Source organism: Lolium perenne, chromosome 4 (genome assembly GCF_019359855.2).
Source record: "Lolium perenne isolate Kyuss_39 chromosome 4, Kyuss_2.0, whole genome shotgun sequence".
NCBI classification, from domain to species: domain Eukaryota; kingdom Viridiplantae; phylum Streptophyta; class Magnoliopsida; order Poales; family Poaceae; genus Lolium; species Lolium perenne.
Window position 1 is genome coordinate 42,965,133 of NC_067247.2, and position 22,753 is coordinate 42,987,885.

The window sequence follows — 22,753 nt, forward strand, 5'->3', positions numbered from 1 at the left end:
AAAAAAAAAGATAGTATTTTGGGCATGGTCGTGATTATCATCATCTGTTCTAGCATGGAAATCGTTAGATATTATTTTGCACATGGTTAACTATAGTGGTATGGGGCTAACTATAGTATTTTATGGTCTAAGTGTACACTTGAAATGGCTAAATTTTATACAGTACGTTGGAATGATTGATTCAGTTGTAGCACTTGTTTGCTGCACTTGATAGCCAGTATACCTCCCATTCCTGCTATGAGGCCCTCTTTCAGGGAGCTATCACCTCAGCATCTTGGGAGCTAAACTGGAAGTCCTGGACGCCTCCGAGGGTGAAGTTCTTCATTTGGCTGGCCTGTCTGGACAGGTGCTGGACGGGTGAGAGGCTGGCGCGTCGAGGCCTTCCGCATGCGCCCAGATGCCCACTCTGCGACCAGGCTGAGGAGACCATGACGCACCTTCTCACAGGGTGCTCATTCTCCAAGACGATCTGGTTTGAGGTCCTCTCGTGGATTCGATCCACCTCGGGACCGCCTTCGGAGGGCGACTTTGCGGAGTGGTGGTCGCTGGCTGTGCGTACTACCCCTCGCCAGCTGCGCAAAGGTACCTCGTCGATCATCATGCTCACGGCGTGGTGGATCTGGAAGCATCGGAACGCTGTGATCTTTGACAATGCACAACCCTCGATGCCATCCTTATTCGACGACATCAGGACTGAGGCGCGGCAATGGGCGGACGCAGGAGCCCGGGGTGTTCGCCTTCTTCTCCCCTAGAATAGGGTCTCTTTTTCTTGGGTTGAGTTGTAGTGCAGAGTGCTGGCCCCCACGGGGGGCATGTACATATAAACCTTCTTTTCTATCAATGCATCGAAACGCAAGTCTTTTGCGTTTTCGCGAAAAAAATGTTAACAGCTTTTGAATTACATGCAAGTGGTATTGAATTTCAATCAAGTGATACTCAATTTGTATTGTTAAATGACTACTATTTTCATTGTTAAATGACTGTTGTTTGCGTACAGTTCCACAGTTCCGCGACGGACAACGGCCACGTTTTTCCTCTTTTCCCTCCCCCCTCACCTCTCGCCTCTCGCCTCCACGCCTCCGCCCAATTCCCCTCGTCGCGCCGCCGAAACCCACCCCGTCGATGAGAGGCCAGGGCGAAGCTCAGAGGCCGCAGCAAGGCCATGACCCCCGCCATGGCGCCGCCTCGACCTCCGCCGCCGCCGCCGCGCAGCAGGCGCCGCCGCCGCCTGCGGGGATGAACCCCTACGCCTACCACCCAAATCCTCACCAGTACGCGCAAAACCCCTACAACCTCATGCTCCCGCACCTCTTCCTCCAGAACCAGGCCGCCCTCGCCGCAGCCTACCACCACCACCACCAGCAGCATCCGCAGCAGTACCTGCGCCCGCGCCTCCCGTCCCCCGGGCACGCCCAAAGCCCTACCGCTAACGTCCAGCACCCCGCTCCCCAGGCCCCCGGCGCCGCCTCGCCCGCACCGGCTCCGCCGCCGCCGCCGCGCAACCAGCACGCGGTGCTTGAGAGGGCGCAGGCGGCGGCGAGTAAGGCGCGGAACGAGCTCGCGCGGGCCGGCGAGGGCGTGACGGGGTGGAAGGTGGCCCAGGCGGCGCTCGCGGCGCTCAAGGCCGACTCGTGGGAATCCCTCGGCGTCCAGCTCCACGACGTGCCCATCCTGCGCGACCTCTTCCTTATCGAGGGCACGGTCAGTACATCCGCTAATCTGCTTGGCTGAGAGCGCGGCAGTTCGCACTTTTGTATACGACTCGTAACTGTGCATACTAGCTCGTAAATGCCATATTTTCGATTTACTACAGTAATTTCATCTGCAATTGCTGAACCTCGGATTTGTTGAGATTTTTTCTTGTTAACCCTGCAAACTTTCCTATCGTATGTTGCTCTTGTGCTTAACCAAACTGTTTATGTGTTGGCACTATGGTGCGAACTCAGAGAGGGTTGGTGTTGCCATTGTGCTCTATGTTCTGCTCTTTTCTTAGCTTTGTTATGCTTATGGCCTCTAATATTGCAAAATGAGCCTCGGCTACATGGAGTTGCTGTAAAGCCACATTTTGAAGCTTCAGGGAGTTCCTGTAAATTTTCATAAAGAGACTTGCTTATTTGAGGGCTACATGAAAAGAAGGGTCTATAATAGATGCTGTGTTCGTTATTACAGACCCACATTTTTTTCTCTCTAAATAAACGCATATTTTAATGAAAAATTACAGGTATGTAGATCATACTTACATGCACATGTAGGTTTTTTTTTTTCAAAAATTTCTCAATCCTTAAATTTTGAATTTACAATGGTTTCATCTTGCCACTGCTGAAGCTTGGATTTGTGAGAAAGAATTGTGAACCCTGCGAACTTTGCTATCTTCTTGCTCCAGTTCATAATCGAACTGTGTGTTGGCACTATGAGGCAAAATCAGAGAGTGCCGATGCTGCCATGTCCTCTATATTCTACTCTCTTTTTTCGTAACTTTGTTTTGCTTGTATGGACTTTGTCTCATGCTGGATATTGCACAGTACCCTGTTATGCTTTCAGTTGTAAATAGAAGTGGTGCTGAGATTGTGGCCCTGTGTTCGTAAAGCTGTGAGTATGTTCGAATAGACTGCGCTCAGACTTGAGATTTCTTGCTTCTTCTTGCTATCTTGTGTGTGTGTTTCTTTTTACATATTTTCATTTTACCAGATAATTTAACCGCACTAAACACTGCAGTACCCTTTGTTCTACTAGTATGTTGAAACAGAAGAATAAGAAAAGGAAATCTAACAAATATGCTCCCTTGGCTAGGTGGCTTAGTATAGTATTGTAAGCCACTTAGGCTCTTGTCGCAAGAATTGAAGCATGGGGTAAATGACAAAATTTGGCAGCATTTAAGATTCCCTGGCGTATGAGACCGAAAGAGAATTAATTTACATGCATTGTTGCAGTTATTTGAAGGGTATTTGATGGAAAGGGTTTCTGAATTTATCTAAAAAATGCTAGAGAATATTAGAACAGTTCAACTTAAACATCTTATCAACTGTAGTGAACTATTAGATAGGAGTATAGGACTACTTTGATGTTTTGATCATTTTACAGTAAGCGTGAGAAGGCTTTTCTTTTGGCTCATTTTTTTGCGTCACATAAAGCTTCTCTTTCTAATGATCAAATCATCACAAAGTATATTTGGGAGAACTGCACATGGTTGTCTGCTGGTTGACTTTCAAGGACTTGGCTTGTTGTTTGTCAGGTGAATACATTCATCCATTGTTATGTTGCAGCAAGACAAATTGTATCTATTCATGACCTGGAGGTTGAGATATGCAAGAACGAGGGCATTAGGCAGTTCGAAGAGCTGAGGCTGGGGCCTTTTCTTCAGCATCCACTTGTTGTACATTATTTTTTGGTACCTGCTGATTTGTCCAAGGTGCCTAAGCTTAGTAGCGAGGATATTATCAACTGCCTGCAGAAGTTTATTGATAATTTTAAGGAGAAAGTCACAGCGGAAAGCTTCTTGGATTATCTTGCGGAACAAAAATCAGTCTCCGGGAAGGAGAAACTTGGCGTGCGTGTACAGAGCTTGGGGTATGTATCTTTTCTCTTAGTCACTTACTTATTTACTTCCCTTGTGTGCTCCAACATTTGTACTGGTCTGTACTTTGAAATATAAACGACTTCATTCAGCCTTCCTCCTACTATTTCCTTTCTCATTTTGCACCAGAGTATTCCATTTTCTGATTTGGGGAGGTTTTGTAGGTTGCACATTTCGTTCCTCCAACAGGCCAGAAGAAATGAAGTTGATGGTATTCAACTTCTAGCCAAGACCAGTGGTTCTGGTGATAGCACTTGTCAGAAGGATCTACGAAAACATACAGATTTTCATTCGGGAAAGAAACGGAAATATCAGGAAAATAGGACTCCTAGCTCTTCATGCAAACAGCCTACGAAGCGCCAAAAGGTGCAAATGCTAATGAATGAAGCATCACCTAATTGCTACCTAAGTACAGCTAAGCTGGAGAAATTCATAACAACCTGGAAAGAAGCATGCCGTGAACTTCCAGTTCAACAGGTAGGCTTGTTAGTTGTGAGTTATGGTCAAATTCATGTTCTCTATGAATAATTGTGAACTCTAGCTACCTACTCCATATATGTATTTTTGTGTAAGAAACAAAGCAGCGTTAACATGTGGCTCCTTTGTAATCGTGTTTGTTTGTCCCCTCGCCCCCCCAATCCCGTCTCTAGGTTGTATCATTTATCTGATATTGGTCTTTGATATTTTCTGCATACAATTTTGTTCATCTTAACTCTAAACTTAATCCCATCAATTGTTTTCTATTTCTAAATCTAATATATTTTGTACTTCTCACTGATGCAGGTTTTGGAATTGTTAGCAGATTACTATGCAGAAACACCAGAAGAAAAGAGGAACTTAATAAAGATATTCTCGCAATACCCAGGCATTGGCTTCCTAAATGTTGCAGTGAGTTGATTCCTTTTTTCAGCTTTTTTAAATGGATCTACTAACTAGATACATTTGCAGAAGTGCGTCCTCCTTTTTAATTGCTAGCTCCCACTACAATATCTTATCAGAAGGGTCAATGTACTCAAAGTTAGGGTTGTTTATGCTCGGTACTATAAATTTCCTGATGTGAACCATGTCTTATGGTGCACCCTAGGTGAACCACCAGCTAAACGTCATAAAAATATATCTGAAAATAGTTCAGCATGGAGATACAACATATGTTTCTCATAGTTTCACCTTCAAATTTGACCCACTGCTCAAGAAACAAAATGCAATCATTTTATGAATAGTATTTCAAATTGGGCCGTGAATTGGGCCCATTAACACTATCAGAGTTAAAATCTTGTTTTTTATGCTGCGTTTGAAATGTCGAGTTGAAATTTAGTGACATGGTATGAATTTCTTCAAAATTATCCTCTTTTTGCAACTTCTGTTGATTTTTCATCTTGAGTACACCAGTTGCATTACTAGCTGGGGTGCACAGACAAACATTCTCGAGAGGATAGCTGGTGTCCTGATTGGCAGATTGTAATTCTTCCTTCTGTATCATTTTTGCAACGAAATTCTGGTAGCATTTTGCCATCTATCTAAATGTCCAGTGGCATGGGTATGCAGGTTAGATCTATGGCTTTTGGTCTGCTGGATAGTATTTACGATGCGATCCATGTCTTTAGTGAGAATAAATTGTCATCAAGTCCTATTCCTAACAGCACAACAGAGGTTATGGAAATTGAACCCTTGAGTAAAGAAAATGCTGAATTTATTGCTGAAGGAGCCAATGATAGCAATGAGCCTGGACCGAGTAATCTCTCTCCCTCCCTCCCTCCCTCTCTCTCTCTCTCTCTCTCTCTCTCTCTCTCCAACACATATGCACGCACACATGCCCACTTACGTGCTTGTCTCAGTTATTTGCACTGACACATTATGTGATATGCAACTGGAACCATAACCATTAACAGCCGCTGCACCGTTTGACAGAAAAAAAATACTCCTTGACTGGCGTTTGTTCATGCAGATGCCACAACTGATGATGTTGTCAGGAGAATTACTGAATATTTGGAGTCCAACTGTGGAGTATCTGGAGCTGGAGCTTTGCAGGTGGAAAATATTATATTCCTGAAGACACTTCATGATTGTGAAACATGTGTAACTAATCATTTTTCTGCCAAGCATTTCACTTCTCTTGGCCATGGGACTTTCCTTGAGTTTTTGGAAAAATATGGTCATCAGTTCCCCCCTAAGTTGAGTAGTTTCTTGAAGGGGCAAAATTCTGGTTCTTCATCCCTGGAAGTTTCTGTACTGCGGCAACAGATTGAAGTTTTACTCTCCCAAGCTGAGGGCAACTGGCTAGAAGATGGGGACTTTTCAGGGGATAGTTTCCTTATGCTTCTCAAAAGGCAGTTCCCAACAATTAGTTTTGATATGGCACAATACAAGTCTGACGAAGGACTTGTTGGTTCTGTAGAGAGACAGAGAAAGAGCATACAAACAAATAATGTCACGTTTTCTATCTCGCTGTTGGAGAAACGGTGGTCCGGAATGTCTCCAGGTGAGCATAATATTGCTGGTGGGCAGAGGGACAATGCTGTTGAACCATCTTATAATTCTGGAACAGTTTCTTCACGAGAAGCAGTTAACTGTTTACTTAAGGCTCCAATGCTGTCAGATCTGCTTCTTTGGTCACATTGGGATATGTTGTTTGCTCCTTCACTGGGCTCCTTCATACACTGGCTGCTGAATACAGCTCCAGTTCAACAGCTAGTTTGCATTGTGACCACAGATGGTAAGTTCATCAGGGTAGATCCATCAGCTACTGTAGACCAATTTTTAGAAGCCATTGTTCAATGCTCACCATTTCAAGTGACAGTGAAGCTGCTTTCCTTGCTGCACATTTACAATGGTTCTACGAACACTCCAATTTCATTACTGAAGTGTTATGCACAACGAGCAATAGGTATCATAATCAACAACAACAATGATCCAGTGAACACTAATTCTGAACGCAAATCTGTGACTAAGGGATCCTATAATCTGAGTACTGAACAACGTGACCACTCTACTCATTTTGTTGGCCATGTTCAACAAAGGTCTCAGCCATCTTCTGCAGGAAACTTCATGTCTGATATTTTAGCAAACATTGATGACACTGTTCATTTTGTTGCCAAATTTGTTCTTGATTGTCTTGGTTATCTACCTTCTGAATTCCGGAGTCTTGCAGCAGATATACTTTTGTCCGGACTTCGAACAGTTACCAAAAATTGCTATTCAGCCATCTTACATGAAGCCACAGAAACTTGGCAGCTTTGCATGCTTCATGATATTGGGTTGTCACTTGGAATTGCCGAGTGGGTTGAAGATTACCGTGGATTCTGTTTAACTGAAAAAGTTCACACAAAGACAGAAGCACATTCTTCTTCTGGGCATACATCAGCTGCATCTGAAGTACCTACACTTGAAAACTCTCTCGTGCTTATTCCTCATGATGTTGATATGATGAATGATAATAGTAAATCATTTCCTGGGGAAAAGGATCAAGTTATTTGTATGAATAACAAAAAGCAAAACATGTCAAGTCCTATTGGAGCCAAGGCAGAAATTACAATTAATATGAACCAATCACCCGTAATGAGAGAAACGAATCTTGAGGAAGCAGCTCTAGTTATTGAGACTATACGACGTGAGGAGTTTGGTTTGGACCAGGCTCCAAGTTGCACCGAGAATAGTTTGTTGAAGAAGCAGCATGCTCGACTTGGCAGGGCACTTCATTGTCTTTCGCAAGAGTTATACTCGCAGGATTCTCACTTACTTCTTGAGTTGGTAAGGTTTGCTGTGTGCACTTATTTACTTCATCTTTTGTGTGCCTGTGTTTGGTGTGAGCATGGGGATCTGTTTTCTGCTGACATTTGTCTACTCTATTCAGATACAAAATGCTGATGATAATACTTATCTTGAGGATGTCGAACCCACATTAGCATTCGTTCTTCGGGAGAGTGGTATCATTGTTCTGAACAACGAGAGGGGCTTCTCTGCAGAGAACATTAGAGCCCTTTGTGATATTGGTAATTCAACAAAGAAAGGAGCCAATAGGGGTTATATTGGAAATAAGGGCATTGGATTCAAATCAGTATTTCGGGTAGGTCTAGTAGAATATTTTCCAATTATTATGTTACCGCAATGCTGCAAATCATGTGATTTTACTTTTGCATGCTTTGCCATCTATGGTTTTCATGAATTTCTTTTTGTACCAGCCACTCAAATTCTTTGTTTCAAGTTCTTCTACATCCCTTTTTAACACTGTCTACAATATGTCAGGTAACTGATGCTCCAGAGATCCATTCAAATGGTTTCCATGTGAAATTTGACATTACAGAAGGCCAGATTGGTTTTGTATTGCCAACTGCAGTTCCACCCTACAGTACCAGCTCTTTGAGTAGTATGTTATCTGTTGAAGATGACAAGGACGCTTGTTCCCTCTGGAACACTTGCATTTTACTCCCCTTTAGATCTAAATTCAGGGATGGCACTGGCATGTGCTCCATTGCATCCATGTTTTCAGATCTCCACCCATCTCTGCTTCTTTTCCTTCACCGACTAAATTGTATCAAGTTTAAGAATGTGCTGAATGGCACACTACTGATTATGAGAAGGAAGGCTCTTGGTGATGGCATTGTGAGGATCTCACATGGAAATGAGATAATGAGTTGGTTGGTAGTTAGTAAGAAGTTACAGGGCACACTTGTACGCCATGATGTGCACACTACAGAGATCGCTTTGGCATTTACCTTGCAGGAGACTGAGAAAGGAGAGTATGAACCTCACTTGAAGCAACAACCTGTGTTTGCTTTTCTACCTGTAAGGAACTATGGTCTTAGATTCATTCTTCAAGGGGATTTCGTTTTACCTTCTTCCAGGGAGGAAGTGGATGCAGATAATGCATGGAACCAGTGGTTGTTGTCGGAATTCCCCTCTTTGTTCGTCAGCGCGCAAGAATCCTTTTGTTCTCTTTCCTGCTTCCAGAGGTGCCCTGGGAAAGCTGTTACAGCCATAATGAGTTTCGTTCCTCTAGCAGGAGAAGTTCATGGATTCTTTTGTAAGCTCCCTCACTTAATCCTTTCCAAGTTACGTCTTACCCGGTGCATGGTTTTGGAAGGTTCTAGTTCACAATGGGTCTACCCATGCAACACACTCAGGGGTTGGGATGAACAGACCAAAGTGCTGTTTTCTGATGACTTGCTTCATCAACATCTTGGTCTTGGGTATCTGTCAAAAGATATCACCATACCTGATACATTATCAAGGGCCTTAGGTATTCACGACTATGGAGCAAATGTTTTTATTGATATGATATCATCAATTTGTCAAACTGAGGGTTGCATTGAGTCCCTGGGGATAGAATGGTTGTGTGCTTGTTTTGTTAATCTTGACTGGATGTTGTCGCATTCTTCTCAAAATATTCCCTCGGCAACAAGTCTTGAAGGTGATCTTTTATGTGCTCTCAGAAAGTTACCATTCATTCCGCTTTCAGATGGTTCATTTAGCTCTGTAGCAGATGGCCCTATATGGCTGCCTCATGATATTCTCAACTCGACTCCTGACTGCGAAAGTAGCATGAAGGATTTCCCAATTCTGTATAGTAATCTTCGAATTGTAAGTCCACGCCTTCTCTCTGTGTCCTGTAAAAATAAGCATCTCGTGGAAGAAATGAGAGCAAATGATCTGATGGACATTCTTATAAAAATTGGGGTGAGGAAGCTGTCTGGACATGAAATTGTCAAAAATCATATCCTTGTGTCCTTGCCAAATTGTACAGATGCTAAGAAGTCCGATAAGATGATGATAGAACATGTGAGTTTTATTATGCTTCATCTTCAGTCTCCATGTATGAGCTGTAATTTTGAAAAAGAAGAAATAGTGTCAGAACTACGGACTAGACCTATCTTTCTTACAAACCATGGCTACAAATGCCCAGCTGATGAACCCATTCACTTCAGTAAAGAATATGGAAATTCTGTGGACATAGGCAAGCTACTTCAGAATGTTGAAATTAGATGGATTGAACTTGATAGTTGTTACTTGATGAATCATGGTTCAGATTTGTTGCCATCTGTGCTTAAGAGGTGGAGGCAATTTTTTGAAGAGATGGGTGTGACTGACTTTGTGCAAGTAGTGAAAGTTGAGAAAAACATATCCCAAGTTGATTCTTCGATAGCAGAAAGAATTTCACAAGGTGATATTTCTGTAACATCCTTTAGAGTGGATGATTGGGAGTCTCCAGAACTGGCTAACATTTTATCAATATTTTCTTCAAAAAGATGCCGAGAAAATTGCATATATCTTCTGGAGATTCTTGACAGCTTCTGGGATGATTATTATAGTGCAAAATCTTGGTGTCTCACAAACATGATCCATTGTGGTGAAAACAAAACAGTTGAGTCATCGTTTATGAAATGTATCCGAAGCTTCAGATGGATAGCAACAACTGTTGATGATGACCTCCATTACGCAACAGATTTGTTTCATGATTTTGAAAACGTGCGTTCCCTGCTTGGTAGTGTGGCCCCATATGCTGTGCCTCAGGTTTGTATTTCTTATTGTTAACATTCATCCAATAGCAAAAAGGCTTTATTTATCCTTGTTAACTTGTATGAGCACTCACCTTGGAAACTTTGTTTCTGTGGAACAGGTATCCAGCATATCACTAAGGAAGGACATTGGGTTTAAAACAAATGTATCCCACAGTGATGCTTTGATGATCCTGAAATTATGGGTAGCATCACAAGTTCCTTTTAATGCAAGGTATTAGAAAACATATAGTTAACTCATCTAAACACTTTCAAATTTTCCATCTATAATCTAAATACCTGGTTGATTAAAATGTGGGTATCTGTTTAACAACCAGTGTTTAAAATAGCATGCTAAAACAAATTGCGGCGGCCTTCTCCAAATGCTATACACGCTATATCGTGCTATATTTCAAATAGCGTTTTGAAAAAAAAAACATATATAACCTAGAATAAAGGATTTCAGCAAAAAATAAAGGATATAGTGCAAAAGTGACAGAACAATACATAACCACATATAAAAATAGGTCTACAATTTTCTAGAAGCCTAACATCAACATACTACGGGGCAACAACATAGCATAAATTACTTATTAATAATCAGCATTAGCGATGTAATCTTCCGATTCAGAAGAGGAACCAGGCAACCAGCTGATTGAAGTTCATCACCACGACACATAAAGCAGCTTCTTCATTTTATAAGGAGGAAAACTCGAGCCCTTGGGCCAATAGGCTGGAAAAAGCAGCGCGGACGCTTTGCCGTTTTAGCGCGATATAGCATGCTATTTTGCAAATAGCACCATACCGAGAAAAATTACTAAAATTTAGCGTGGACTCTCCAGATGTGATATATCATGCTATTAGTGCCGAAAAAGCGCTATTGTTTTCCCCATGTTAAGAACTAATATGAACATATCCAGATCAACCCCACTTCCACCATGTAGTTTTTTACTGCACACAAACATGCGATTTTTCTTTGTCAAATAACTTGTAATGATTGACCTGCCTTTTCTTCAGTGTGGACCAGATGTGCAAATTCTATACCTTCATGTCAGAAGGTGCGGCTGATACAAAGATTGACATCAAGCGGGAGTTCATGTCATGCCCCTCTATATTTACACCATTACTCCGCTCTCGATCTAGTGAGGTCGTCCCTGGTAAATTTTTATCCCCAAAGGACCTCTATTGGAATGACCCAACAGGTTGTTCTGCAACAACAGATGAATTATTTTGGGGAAAGAAGAGAATGTTTCCGAGAAGGATGCTGTGCTCAGCCTACCCAAGCCTTTGTGAATTCTTTATGGAAGCATGTGCTGTACCAAAAGTGCCAACAGCATCTGATTATGTAGACATGGTTTTGCAGCTATCAAATGTTGTGCTGCCTTCACAAGTAGTCCATCAGGTGAGTTGCTTTTGTGCATGAAATGCCTAAAGTTATGCAGTGACTGTTGGGAGTTATCCTTCAAAATATTAACTGCGGTTTCAACACCATACATAGGTCTTCCGTGTATTTGTGAGGTGGGCTACTGATCTGAGTGACAAGATGAACGACATAGCTTACTTGAAAGATTATCTTCAGAAGTTAGAGACAACGATATTGCCAACCATGGTTGATAAATGGGTCTCTCTCCATCCATCTTTTGGCCTCGTTTGCTGGTTAGATGATGACGAGTTGAAGCAGCACTTTAAGGACTGTAGTGATGTTAACTTCATACAATTTGGTGAGCTTTCTTCCGGGGATAAGGAAATGTTGCATGGAAGAGTTGCTGCATTGATGAAAAGCCTAGGTATCCCAGCACTTTCTAAGGTAATATAATTCTTGCTTTAATGTTATGCTTATCAGGTTCTTCCTTACATCCAGAAGTCCTCACGCTGGAAATGCTGTATGTAAGTCATCATTTAGCTATTGTGCATAGTTATACAGAATCGAAAACTATAAGTTTGCTATGCGCTAACTGCCTAGTTTAGATACAAACTCATGCTCCATGTGGTATCCATCAGGAGCAGTTCATTAAATAGCGTGGTGGTAAGCTGTGTTTGCAGAAACATAAATCTTGTATTTGGTTATTGGGTTCTGACTTCTGAGTATGTCTCAAGTTTTGAGTAATGATTGAAATATGTGGAGCATGGAAAAAATGCAACAAATGAATCATACGAAAACCTAAAATGTGTTTGCATCGAAGTGCTGGTGCACACTATGCTATAGCGGGTTTAAGCAGGCTGTAACAAGCCCTTGCATTACCAGAACTGAACTTACTTTGTGGTCCCCTGGCGGTCACTTTCCCCAGCCCGCTTTATTAGGCCATATTATCTATTACCTCCGTTCCAATAAGCTGTTTTAGGAAGCTTTAGCTTTCTAAAACGGCTTACATTTTGGAACAGAGGTAGTATTTAATATAATAATTAGGAGAACTGGAAAATCCAATGAACTTACTTTGGTACAAGCGGTTTTCATGCACTTCACCAATATTATTTATACCATAAGCTACTAATTGTGATTTTTAAAACTATTATTAGGAAACTAAAAGGCAAAGGAATGATCTAATAATTCAAAGCATTTTTCATGGGAAATACTTTTGTACTTACACGCTATGTTATGTTCTATCGGACCACTACTCATCCTACAAGTGGGTAGTAGTGAGATGGACTTTGGAAGTGGTAGTTAAAAAGAAAAATAAAAGAAACGTGTGACAATACCATTTCGTAACTATAATTTACAATGTTTCCAGATGTATCTTCAGTGGTTCTGTTATTGATAGTGTAATCATTGGATGAAACTCTCAGAATATTATTTTCAGAAACTGTTGAGAACTTCCAATTGACTTAACGGTCTGAACAGCATCACCCCATTACAACGCTTCAGATACCGGATTTTTATAGCCTTGTTGGGGATAATGACTTCATCAGTGTTGGTCAAAATTGACTGCAAGTGTCACATTATGACATCATTCATATCTGTTGGTAACAGGCTAGCTGCATTCGAAGGTTATGTTGTAAATTGTAACATATTTGACATTGGAAGATGCATATTTGAAAGTATATACTTCTTTTTACCAATTCTGCAAGTGCACCAGATGCATATTATATTTACTGATGTTTTAGGTGATGTTTTACCCATAAATTTGGCTTAGGGAGTGGCATATCCTTAATTGGTAGTCCTGCTAAGTATGATTCTCATCAACCTTTGTTGCTTTTATATAGGTTGTGTATCGTGAAGCAATATTCTATGGCACGGCTGACAACAGGGAAAAGGCTACTTTGATCTGTGGACTCTTACCATATATGCAACGTTACATCTATAAGATGCATAATGATGCTTATATGAATTTTCAGCAAAATGAGATCATGAATCTTAGCAAACTTCAGATTATTGTTGTTGAAAAGTTATTCCACAAGTATATGCTCAAAGGCCATGTGAGTTCTTCTAAGAGAAGATTCAAATGCCATTGTCTTTTGCAGGTTAGTACTAATCTTTCTGTTCCACCACAATGGTAACTAGTGCAAGTGATTACCATAGTAAGTAGTAACTAATGCAAGTGATGACCTCCTTGCTACCAGTTTCTTGTTATTGCCTGCATATTTATAAGGTTATTATGATGGATAATTGCTTGCTTAGTTATTTTAATTCTGCATTCTCAGGTCCTCCCATATGGCACCACCGAATTTCAATAAATTGTATCAGTAACTGGCAATCACCAATACTTGTTAGGTACTTAAATCAAGTCTGTTTGAATGCTTGATGAGCTCAATTATGTATGACCTTCTTACCTTTTGTTGACTGTACGTAAATTAAGTCCTTTAGAAGTTTATGCGAACAAGGCATTGCTTGAATGCTTGATGAGCTCAATTATTAAGGCTTTGCTTTTTTATATGATCTGCCATGAGCTTTAAAGTTCATGTGATTTGATGAGTTACCTATCTTCAGGGAAATATTCTGTATGCTACGAAAGAAGCTGATTCACATTCATTGTTTCTGGAAATTTCAAGACTTTTCTTTGATGGATCCCCTGATCTGCACTTTGCGAATTTTCTGCACATGGTCAAAACCATGGCAGAATCTGGCACCCCAGCTGAAAAAGTTGAGTCGTTTATCAGTAATAATCAGAATATGCCTGTGTTGCCTGAACAGGAAGCAGTTTGGTCCTTCTCTTCCTCGTTTGTAGCTGACCAGTGTGTTGATTCCAAACCAGTCGAATCATCTTCTGCCTGTGATATCAATACTCCCAAGCATCAGAGGTCAGATGGAGCTGTTTCAAGTTGGCCATCTAATATTGGGAGAACAGCGCCTGATTTTAGAACATCTCACGGAAGTAAGCACGAACTCCTGCAAGAGATAAAGGTGAATGATGTTGAGTGCTCAAACACAAAAGATAATTGGTTTCCTGTTCACCTCGAAGAGGATTGGCTTATAGAAGAGGATATAATGGTAGGAAGTCCGGTACACACAGAAAGTACAGTGGCAACCTTGGATGAGCCTCAGATGGTGATTTCCATTAACTCGGACAATGCACCTTCTTATATAGACTTGGGGACTGGTTCACCCAGTGATATTATCGATACTGACATAATAGACTTCAATGATAAAACGTCCAATGCTTCAAAAGGTAGGGGTAGGCTCCATAGGGGGGGTCCAGACGCAGCAGAATTACTAAGAACCGGCAGGGTTGGTGAAGCTCTGGCTTACAAGCATTTTGTTGATCGGCTAGGGTCCAAAAATGTCAACTGGGTGAATGGAGAAACCGAATCTGGACTTCCTTATGATCTTGTCATCACCCGTGGAGATAATTTGATACAGTATGTGGAGGTGAAGGCAACTACATCTTCAAACAAAGATTGGTTCTACATCACGGCAAGGGAATGGCAGTTTGCGTTGGAGAAGGGGGATGATTTTACCATTGCCCGTGTCCTGATGTCTGGTGAGAAGAAAGCAAGCATTAAACTGTTGAAAAACCCGCACAAGCTTTGTAAGAAGAAAAAGTTGTATCTCGCTCTCTTGATGCCGCTGGGACAGGGAAGCTAACCCTGACGACTATCTGCAGATTGAAGTGATTGTATGAACTTGTCACTGGTAATCAGTGAGATCTCCATCTTTGCTGAAGTCTTCTGTCCCTGAGACACAGATGCGGAATACGACACACAGAAATGCATTTGCTGATCCAACCTATGAGTCTATGACACCCCTCCTGTTTGGGAAATGAGACGAGACACTTTACTATAACAAGATAATGATGTGTAATCAGAGTTTCCCACTACACGTGCTAGCTTTGCACTGCAGAAACACCCAATCTGGCAAGTTCCTCCCCTACCAGACGAGCCAGTCGAGATTTTCATCGGCATCCTGTCAGCAGAGAACCATTTCGCTGAACGTATGGCTGTGTGGAAGACATGGATGTCCGCTGCCCACAAGTCCTCGAACATTGTGGACCAATTTTTTGTTGCGCTGGTAAATTTTGTAGACCCATCCTGCGGCCATACTGACAAATCTTAGTGGTGCACTTCTATCTATGGTCTTGAGCTGATGGATTTTGTTCTCTGCAGCATGGCAGATGAAGTAAACATGGAGTAGAAAAAGGAGACATATTTTTTGGGACATTGACAGCTACATGCCAATGCTATAAGACCTGGGTTTGCCTAAGCCGACAGGTTAAAGAGACTAAATCATGGTGACTTCTGTGGGACATATCATATTCTCACTGCGAATCTGTTTCATACTAATGTCTCCATGTTGCTGGCTTTGGTTCAGTATAATAAGTTTTTTTTACATGTGCTCAGGAAGTTGTTGCCTTGAATCTTTTGAATACATCATTATCAGTGCATACAACATGTGAAGCTGTTTTGATACTTTGTTTCATAGTTGAACTAAGGAACTATTTTATTACATATTGATTTTATTGTTTTACTGAGATGAGATATACATGCATTACCACCTTTTGTTTGGTCTAGATCCCCTCTGAATGCAAATATAGTACTCCCTCCGACATGTTCTGTTGTTCATATGTCAAGCGCTAAAGAGTAAGAAAGAAGTGACTTCTTACTTAACTTATTGAGTAATTCTATTGCCTCAGCTAACTTCCTTGATGAAAGAGTCAACTCAATCTCGTCTTATCCTACTTTCATTCCTATCCATATTCAAAATGGAATACTTGAACCGCTGAACCATTCATATTAATTGACTCAACTTTTGTCTAGATATTGATGTATCTAGTCAACAAACGCGTCCAGATACATCCATATCTAGGCAAAGTTGAGTTAATTAATTTGGATCGGAGGGAGTAGTACAATATGATTATGATGTAATGTTCTTGACCATTTCTCTTATAATATACTGAGAATGGAATGATTTATTAGTAGCATTGTAGTTTCTGTACGCCAGAGGTTCTGTAATAGATGCAGTTCTTTGTTCTAGTAGGTATTGTACTTGGACAGTTGCTTTGTAGAACTAGAATAAATCTGTTGGATAATCGACAGCTTACTCTATGTTGCTGCCTATGACCTCCTAGCATATTTTTTACACCATATATTTCTGTACGCAACTAGTCTGAATTTGAACAGTTTAGGGCCTACCAAAGTAATATCGAATTATGTAGACGTGTTACTAGGTGGAAGTATACTTATCTCGGCTTTGCATGGTTATGCTACTGCTACCCATATTTCTTATTTTTGTCTATCTATTGTAATTTGCAGGAGTGGCCAGAAGAGGTTTATCCAACATATTCAAATGTCCTGGATATGTTATACCTTCTGACATCGTAGATTCCATTGTATCAGAATTTACCAACCATAAATTAAGGATAAGATCAGATGATTGCTTCTGGCTTGCATGTTATGGAAATTCTTGAGTCAACTATTTGCATAAAATAATTTGGAACCTTAAGATCATCTTTGAGCTCCTCGTGCAGCACTCCTGAAAATGTCAATAGAAAACCCATTGTTGTTTTAAAATAGGTTGGAACCTTAAGATCATCTTTGAGTTCGTATAGCACTCTTGAAAATGTCGATAGAAAACCCCTGTTGAACTTGGTTCAGAAAAGCGATAACCTGAACATAAATTCTGGTAGGGGTCTAATTCACATTCGCTTGTGTGCGCCTCTCAAAATGGAAGACGTGAGCATGGGAATGTGGGTGGAGCGTTTCTACAAATCCAAACCTGTCGCCGTGCCAAGTTCTGTCAGTTTGGATGCATAGACGACTACTACACCGCGCATTACCAATCACCGAGGCAGATGCTATGTTTGTGGGACAAGCTGGCTGGGAAACCGCGGTGTTGCAATATGAGATGGCAATAGCGGAACTGGTGACATTTGATCCTTCTTTTGGTGAAAAGTAAGCTGATGATCCTGAACTTGAGATTGAAGGAATACGTTTTTTTTTTGAAATTTAAGGAATATTTTTGATGGTGAATTAAGCAGCCAGAGGATTAACAGAAATAGGCTATAACGCATTGCATTTCATTAGAGATGACTGGGCCAAGTTTCAGCTGGAAAAAACCGAGGGAATGAACAGCCGGCTTGTAGGGCCTCTTTTGGATCAGCCTAGCCCGGCCTCTTGTTTCCCCTCATAGATCACGGAGAAGGCTGTGTGAGGGGTGCTCCTAATCGGTAAACGGGAGCCCCTATAGAACGCTTTAAGCGATGACTGTGCTCGCCTCCGCTTCAAGAATCACGTGTCCTGACCTAAGATGGGCTCGGCCCATTACACGTCCACATACCCAAAGTTGTCACAAACTCTGTTACACACTCTGTCACGCACTTAAAGTATCTCGTTCTTTCCTTCTTTCCTTCAGATATTACAAATGTTGAAACTTCAAAATTATTCAAATTCGAAAAAGATTAATATGAAAATTGTTGGAACTTGGAAAATATCCGGATAAAAATTGTTCAAATTCAAAAAAAAAACGAATTAAAAAATTGATCAAATTCAAAAAATGTTTAATTTAAAATTGTTCAAATTCAAAAAAGTTCAAACCTGAAAATTGTTCAAACATAAAATTTGTTCAGATTAAAAAAATATTCATAGTTAAAAATGTTCAAATTTGAAAAAAGTTCAGATCCGAACTAGTACTGTAGTACAGACTTGAAAAAAGTTCAAAAATCGAAAAAGTTGATTTTGAATTTAGACTAGTACTGTAGTACAGATTTGAACATATTTTAAATCTGAATATATTTTGTTCAAATCTGCTCAAATTTAAAATATGTTCAAATCTGCAAAAATCGAATTTTAAAAAGTTCAAATGTGGAAACGTTCAAAATTTCAAATTTAGAAAATTGGATAAATAATGTTCATATTTGAAAATGTTCGAATCTGAAAAATGTTCGAATCTGAAAAATGTTCAAATTAAAAAAATGTTTAAATCTGAAAAGGTTCAAAAGTTCAAAATTCAAAAAATTCATGTTTAAAAAAATTGTATTAAAAAATGTTCAGATCTCAAATATGATTGAATCTAAAAATGTTTGAATTTAAAAAGTTCAATTGTGAAAAAGTTCAAAATTTGAAATTTTCACGTTTTAATTTTTTTTAGAAAAAACTGACCGAATATCAGAAGGAAAACCGAAAAAATCAGAGAAAAAAACGAAAGAAAATCCAGCAGAAGAAAAAAACAAACCCAGAAAAGGAAGAAAACTAGCTACCCCGTTAATGGGCCTGGCCCAACCTATTCCGCCCTGTGCGGAGCGCCAGATAGCGCCCGCATTGGGCGGAGAATAGGGTTTGCGTCGGTAAACCCTATACACCGACCAGGTCGGCGCGTACCGCGCGCCGCACACCCCGCGTGCGGTACGGGCCGGCCCAGTTAGGTGCGGGCTTCGTCTTTTTTCGTTTTTTTCTTTTCTTTTTTGTCCCTTTTTCTGTTTTGTTTTTCATGTTTTTTTCTGTTTTCTTTTTCTTCTGTTCTTTTTCCGTTTCTTTTTTGTTACTTTTGTTTTCCAGATTCGAAAAATAAAAATATTTTAAATATTTTCAAATTTAAAAAATGTTTATTTTAAGATCTGTTCATATCAAAAAAAAAAAATTGTGTTCAAATTAAAAATGTTCTTCTTAAAATTAAAAAAAAATTGAAGTAAAATTTTAAAAATAGATATTTTTGAAAAATGTTCAGATTAAAAAATACAGTTTTTAAAAATATTGTTCAAGCCCGAAAATTGTTCAAGTATGCAATTTTTGAAATTCGAAATTTGGTCAAAATATAAAAATTATTCAAATTTGAAAAAATTGTTCAAGTTATAAAAATGTTCAAATTCAAAAATTGTTCATACATAAAAAATATTAAATTTTATAAAATAATGTTTTCCAAAATTTGAAACTTCGAATTTAAAAACATTTTAGCTTTCAAAAAACGTAAAAAGAAAAGGCAGAAAAGAAAATGAAAAAACCAAAAAATAAAGAAAAAGCGAAACAAAATGTTGGGCCGGCCCAAACCAGCCACCGGGGGGTGTGCGGCGACTGGTCCGTGCCGACCAGGTCGGCATACAGCAACCCCCCTCCTAATCCCCGCTTTAAGCGGCGACTGTAGGAGTTACCGCGTACGGCTCTTGGCTAATGGGCTCGGCCCATATTCGGAACTGTTGTTTCTGCTCTTTCCTTTACTACTCCTTCTGCTTGCATGGATTTCACGTGAGCGACACTATAACTCACAAGGGTGCGACACTACAGTATTTTTTCTGAGGTTTCTTTTAAATGGTAAACTTACCTTGACTTGTTAACTGTGATTTCTTTTCAAATGACACGAACATTTATACGTTTAAAGAAACCTGGGAACATTATTTTTAATCCTTTTTAACAATGGTGAACATATTTTAGAACCACTTTTTCCGATCAAGTGAACATTTTTCCAAACTTGGTGAATTCTTTTTTGAATTTTTGATCTTACTTTTCTCAAGCCCGTGAACATTATTTTGAAAACAAAGATTTTTTAATTCGTCATCATACTTTTTCCCACACCGTGAACATTTTTTTAATCCACAAATATATTTTTTGCACATGCGAACATTTTTTGAACCGCAAATATTTTTAAAATTCGTGAACATACTTTGTTATTTGAACGATTTCCTAGTATGAACATTTACGTTACTTGAACATTTTTTCAATATGAACATTTATATTATTTGAACAATTTTTTAATATGAACATTTTTGTTATTTGAACGATTTTTTAATTTGAACAATTTTTCAAATTAAATTATTTATTTAAAACACATAAAAATTCAAAGAAAAACGTAAAACAATTTTTTGTCATGGGCATTTTAACGTGAACATATATTTTTATTCATGGGCATTTTCCAGTACGTGAACATATATTGGCTGGAATAACTCGTATTGGTTTTGCTTCAATATTCAAATTTTGAAATGTTCAAATTGTAAAATTGTTCAAACATGAAAATTATTCAGATTTAAAAAAACTGAAAAAGAAATTAAAAAATGTTCACATGTGAAAAGGTTTAAATTTAAAAATTAATCAAATCTGAAAAACGTTCAAATTTGGAATTTGTTTAGATTTAATTTTTTCAGATTTTCAAATTGCTCTTTTTAGAAGAAAGAAAGCAAATAAAAAAAATAAAACGAACAAACTGAAAAAATAAAACCAGAGACGAATCACGAAAAGCTGAAGAAAAACCAGAGAGAAAATGAAGAACATACCCGTACCCAGGAACACAGCGCTCGACTTACCCAGAAACGTGAAAACCCGGAAAACAAAGCATCGTTGCTGATAATGGGCCGGCCCGGAATAGGAACGCCCCTGTGCGGCGAGCCAGATATAGCCCGCAATAGGCGGAGAATAGGGTTTGCCCTGTGTGAGGGCGATTCAGCACGCCATCTCCTCCCTATTGACTCCTCCCCCAGATGGCGGCGATGCTGATGATCGAAGACCCATGAAGTTGCTCAGCGCTATGCTCGCAAAAATGTGTAATCTAGATGTTGTTCGGTTTGTGTTTTTGTCATGTTGGTTTTGAACTTTTTTATGTTAGCTTGAGTGTCTGTAGGTTTTTGCCCGTAGTAGGTTCTTGATATCGAGTTCCTGTCAGTGGGTTTCCTATGGATGCAAGGACGACGTCTTTCTAATCCCCTTCTTGTGCGTGGTCCTGTTAAGAACACTGCTGTGAACTTTGTATTTCTGTTATTGCAAAGTAATGGAAAAGGGGTAGCCTGTTTTGAAGAAAAAAATAGAGAACAAAGTTTTGTGGACACTAATAGAACTCAAGGATTTCCGTTGTAAATATGAAGGGCAGAAAAGATTAGATAAGTTACTGGTAATTTTGGTATGTCTGACAGACTAGAGGATCTCAATGGCTCATGTAGAGTTCGAGATTACCAGGTGGCGGTCCTCGGGTCTCTCTTATGCGAAGATGAAGACCTACCTAAGGCATGTTTGTCTTGATCTGGCTGATGTGATGAATGCCGGAAAGCTCCGCCGGCAAATGGAACAGTGCATCTTTTGCCTGGAGTTTGCTGGATCGGGTGGTATTCGGTCGTGCGCACCTATACTTTTATTCCGACCGTTTGGTTCTGGAGGGAGCGACGCGAAGCTCTGTTCTGTGTTGCCATCAGATGACACTCTGTTACATGGTGAATCAGAGGCGGGGAATATCATGAAGGCTGGATTGGAGGACTAGCAATGGAGGTTCGAGTCTCTGTATTGTTGAGGGGCTTGCTTGGTGTTCTGAGTTTCGCAGCAGCAATATGCAAATGGGGCTGCAGCACAGGTGAAATTCAGGGTCTTACCTTTCAGGATGAAAATCCAAGGTCTGGCCTTAACTGGTTGTGCCTGGCAATGGCCTTGTTGAAGGCATTGTTTTGAGAGATAGACTATCTTCAGGGTGAAAACTTAAGATCTTTTGATCGGGCGACGACGGCGCTTGTGCACTGTTTCCTTTTTGGAGGCGTCGCTTTTTGAAGAGTCTGGAGTTCATGTGTTGTCATGGTGGTGGATGTATTGTTGCTGCTATGGCTAGAACACCGTAGCGGGACTTTTTGTTTCTTAGTTCTTTTTTATTTTTTTGGCTGGGTGCATCCGTACTACCATTAAGGTATTGCGTAGTTGCAGAGGCTGGGTGTAATTGGTATCTTCTTGATATTAATATATTCCCTTTATCGAAAAATCAGGTAGAGGAGAGTAATATTGTCTATGTTCGCAACAGTGTTGTCGAGCATCCTCTAGTTTTAATGTGGTCATGAATTAATATGACTTGGTTTCTATCATTCATTGCCACGAAATTGGCTATGCCTTGACTAGAACGTGATCCACTTGGCCATGTTCTTCTCCGGGGGTGGGTGCTCACCTTCGAAGAGGTTCAACGACGCCTCTCGCTTCTCGTGAAATAGCGCTCGCTAGTAGTTTGCTATCGCCCTAACGGTGTTGTACTTTGGGTCGAGCCACATCGCCTGCTTCTGCTTGCGGCGAAAGAGCTCATAGCCAAAGTATTTCCCTTTTGGCCTTCGTGGCACGGCCACCTCACCGAAGCTGATGGAGAAACCCTTCGGCACCATCGCTTTAGGCAGTGCAAGGATGCCATACTTGGCGAGCTCGGAAGTCAAGCTAGTCGACGTTGACACCTATTTTGACCCGGCTTGAACTGAGCGGGCATGGGTGTCTGTCCATTGTGGCGCAGAGTGCTGGCGTGCGCGTTCAACACCCTGCTCGTAGGGGATGATGTGGGGATGTCGGTTATTCTACTGGGCTTCAAAATTCACCTGCT

General features: G+C 40.4%; 1 protein-coding gene across 3 annotated transcripts; it reads left to right on the forward strand.

Moving 5' to 3' along the window:
- Positions 1–1,034: 1,034 nt before the first annotated feature.
- On the forward strand, positions 1,035–15,968 carry LOC127292312 (protein NO VEIN). Of its 3 annotated transcripts, XR_007845077.2 has the most exons (14): positions 1,039–1,701; positions 3,233–3,567; positions 3,739–4,051; positions 4,358–4,462; positions 5,120–5,306; positions 5,520–7,321; positions 7,425–7,637; positions 7,817–10,081; positions 10,188–10,300; positions 11,083–11,467; positions 11,564–11,872; positions 13,267–13,524; positions 13,991–15,508; positions 15,604–15,968. XR_007845077.2 is itself a non-coding variant. In XM_051321683.2 (13 exons), the coding sequence occupies exons 1-13, from the start codon at positions 1,123–1,125 to the stop codon at positions 13,735–13,737; spliced, it is 6,897 nt and encodes a 2,298-aa protein (XP_051177643.1). In that variant the 5' UTR covers positions 1,035–1,122; the 3' UTR covers positions 13,738–13,777. The 3 variants fall into 3 exon arrangements, 2 of the variants coding, with proteins under 2 accessions (XP_051177643.1, XP_051177642.1); XM_051321683.2 differs by lacking the exons at positions 13,991–15,508; positions 15,604–15,968 and adding an exon at positions 13,705–13,777 and having other exon boundaries at positions 1,035–1,701; XM_051321682.2 differs by having other exon boundaries at positions 13,991–15,968.
- Positions 15,969–22,753: the final 6,785 nt, after the last annotated feature.

Bases quoted from the DNA above. Each gene is read 5' to 3' on its own strand.
- LOC127292312 (XM_051321682.2), top strand. From the start codon at position 1,123: ATGAGAGGCCAGGGCGAAGCTCAGAGGCCGCAGCAAGGCCATGACCCC. The intron at 4,463-5,119 runs GTGAGTTGATTC...ATGGGTATGCAG, and splicing joins TTGGCTTCCTAAATGTTGCA to GTTAGATCTATGGCTTTTGG. The intron at 11,873-13,266 runs GTAATATAATTC...GCTTTTATATAG, and splicing joins GTATCCCAGCACTTTCTAAG to GTTGTGTATCGTGAAGCAAT.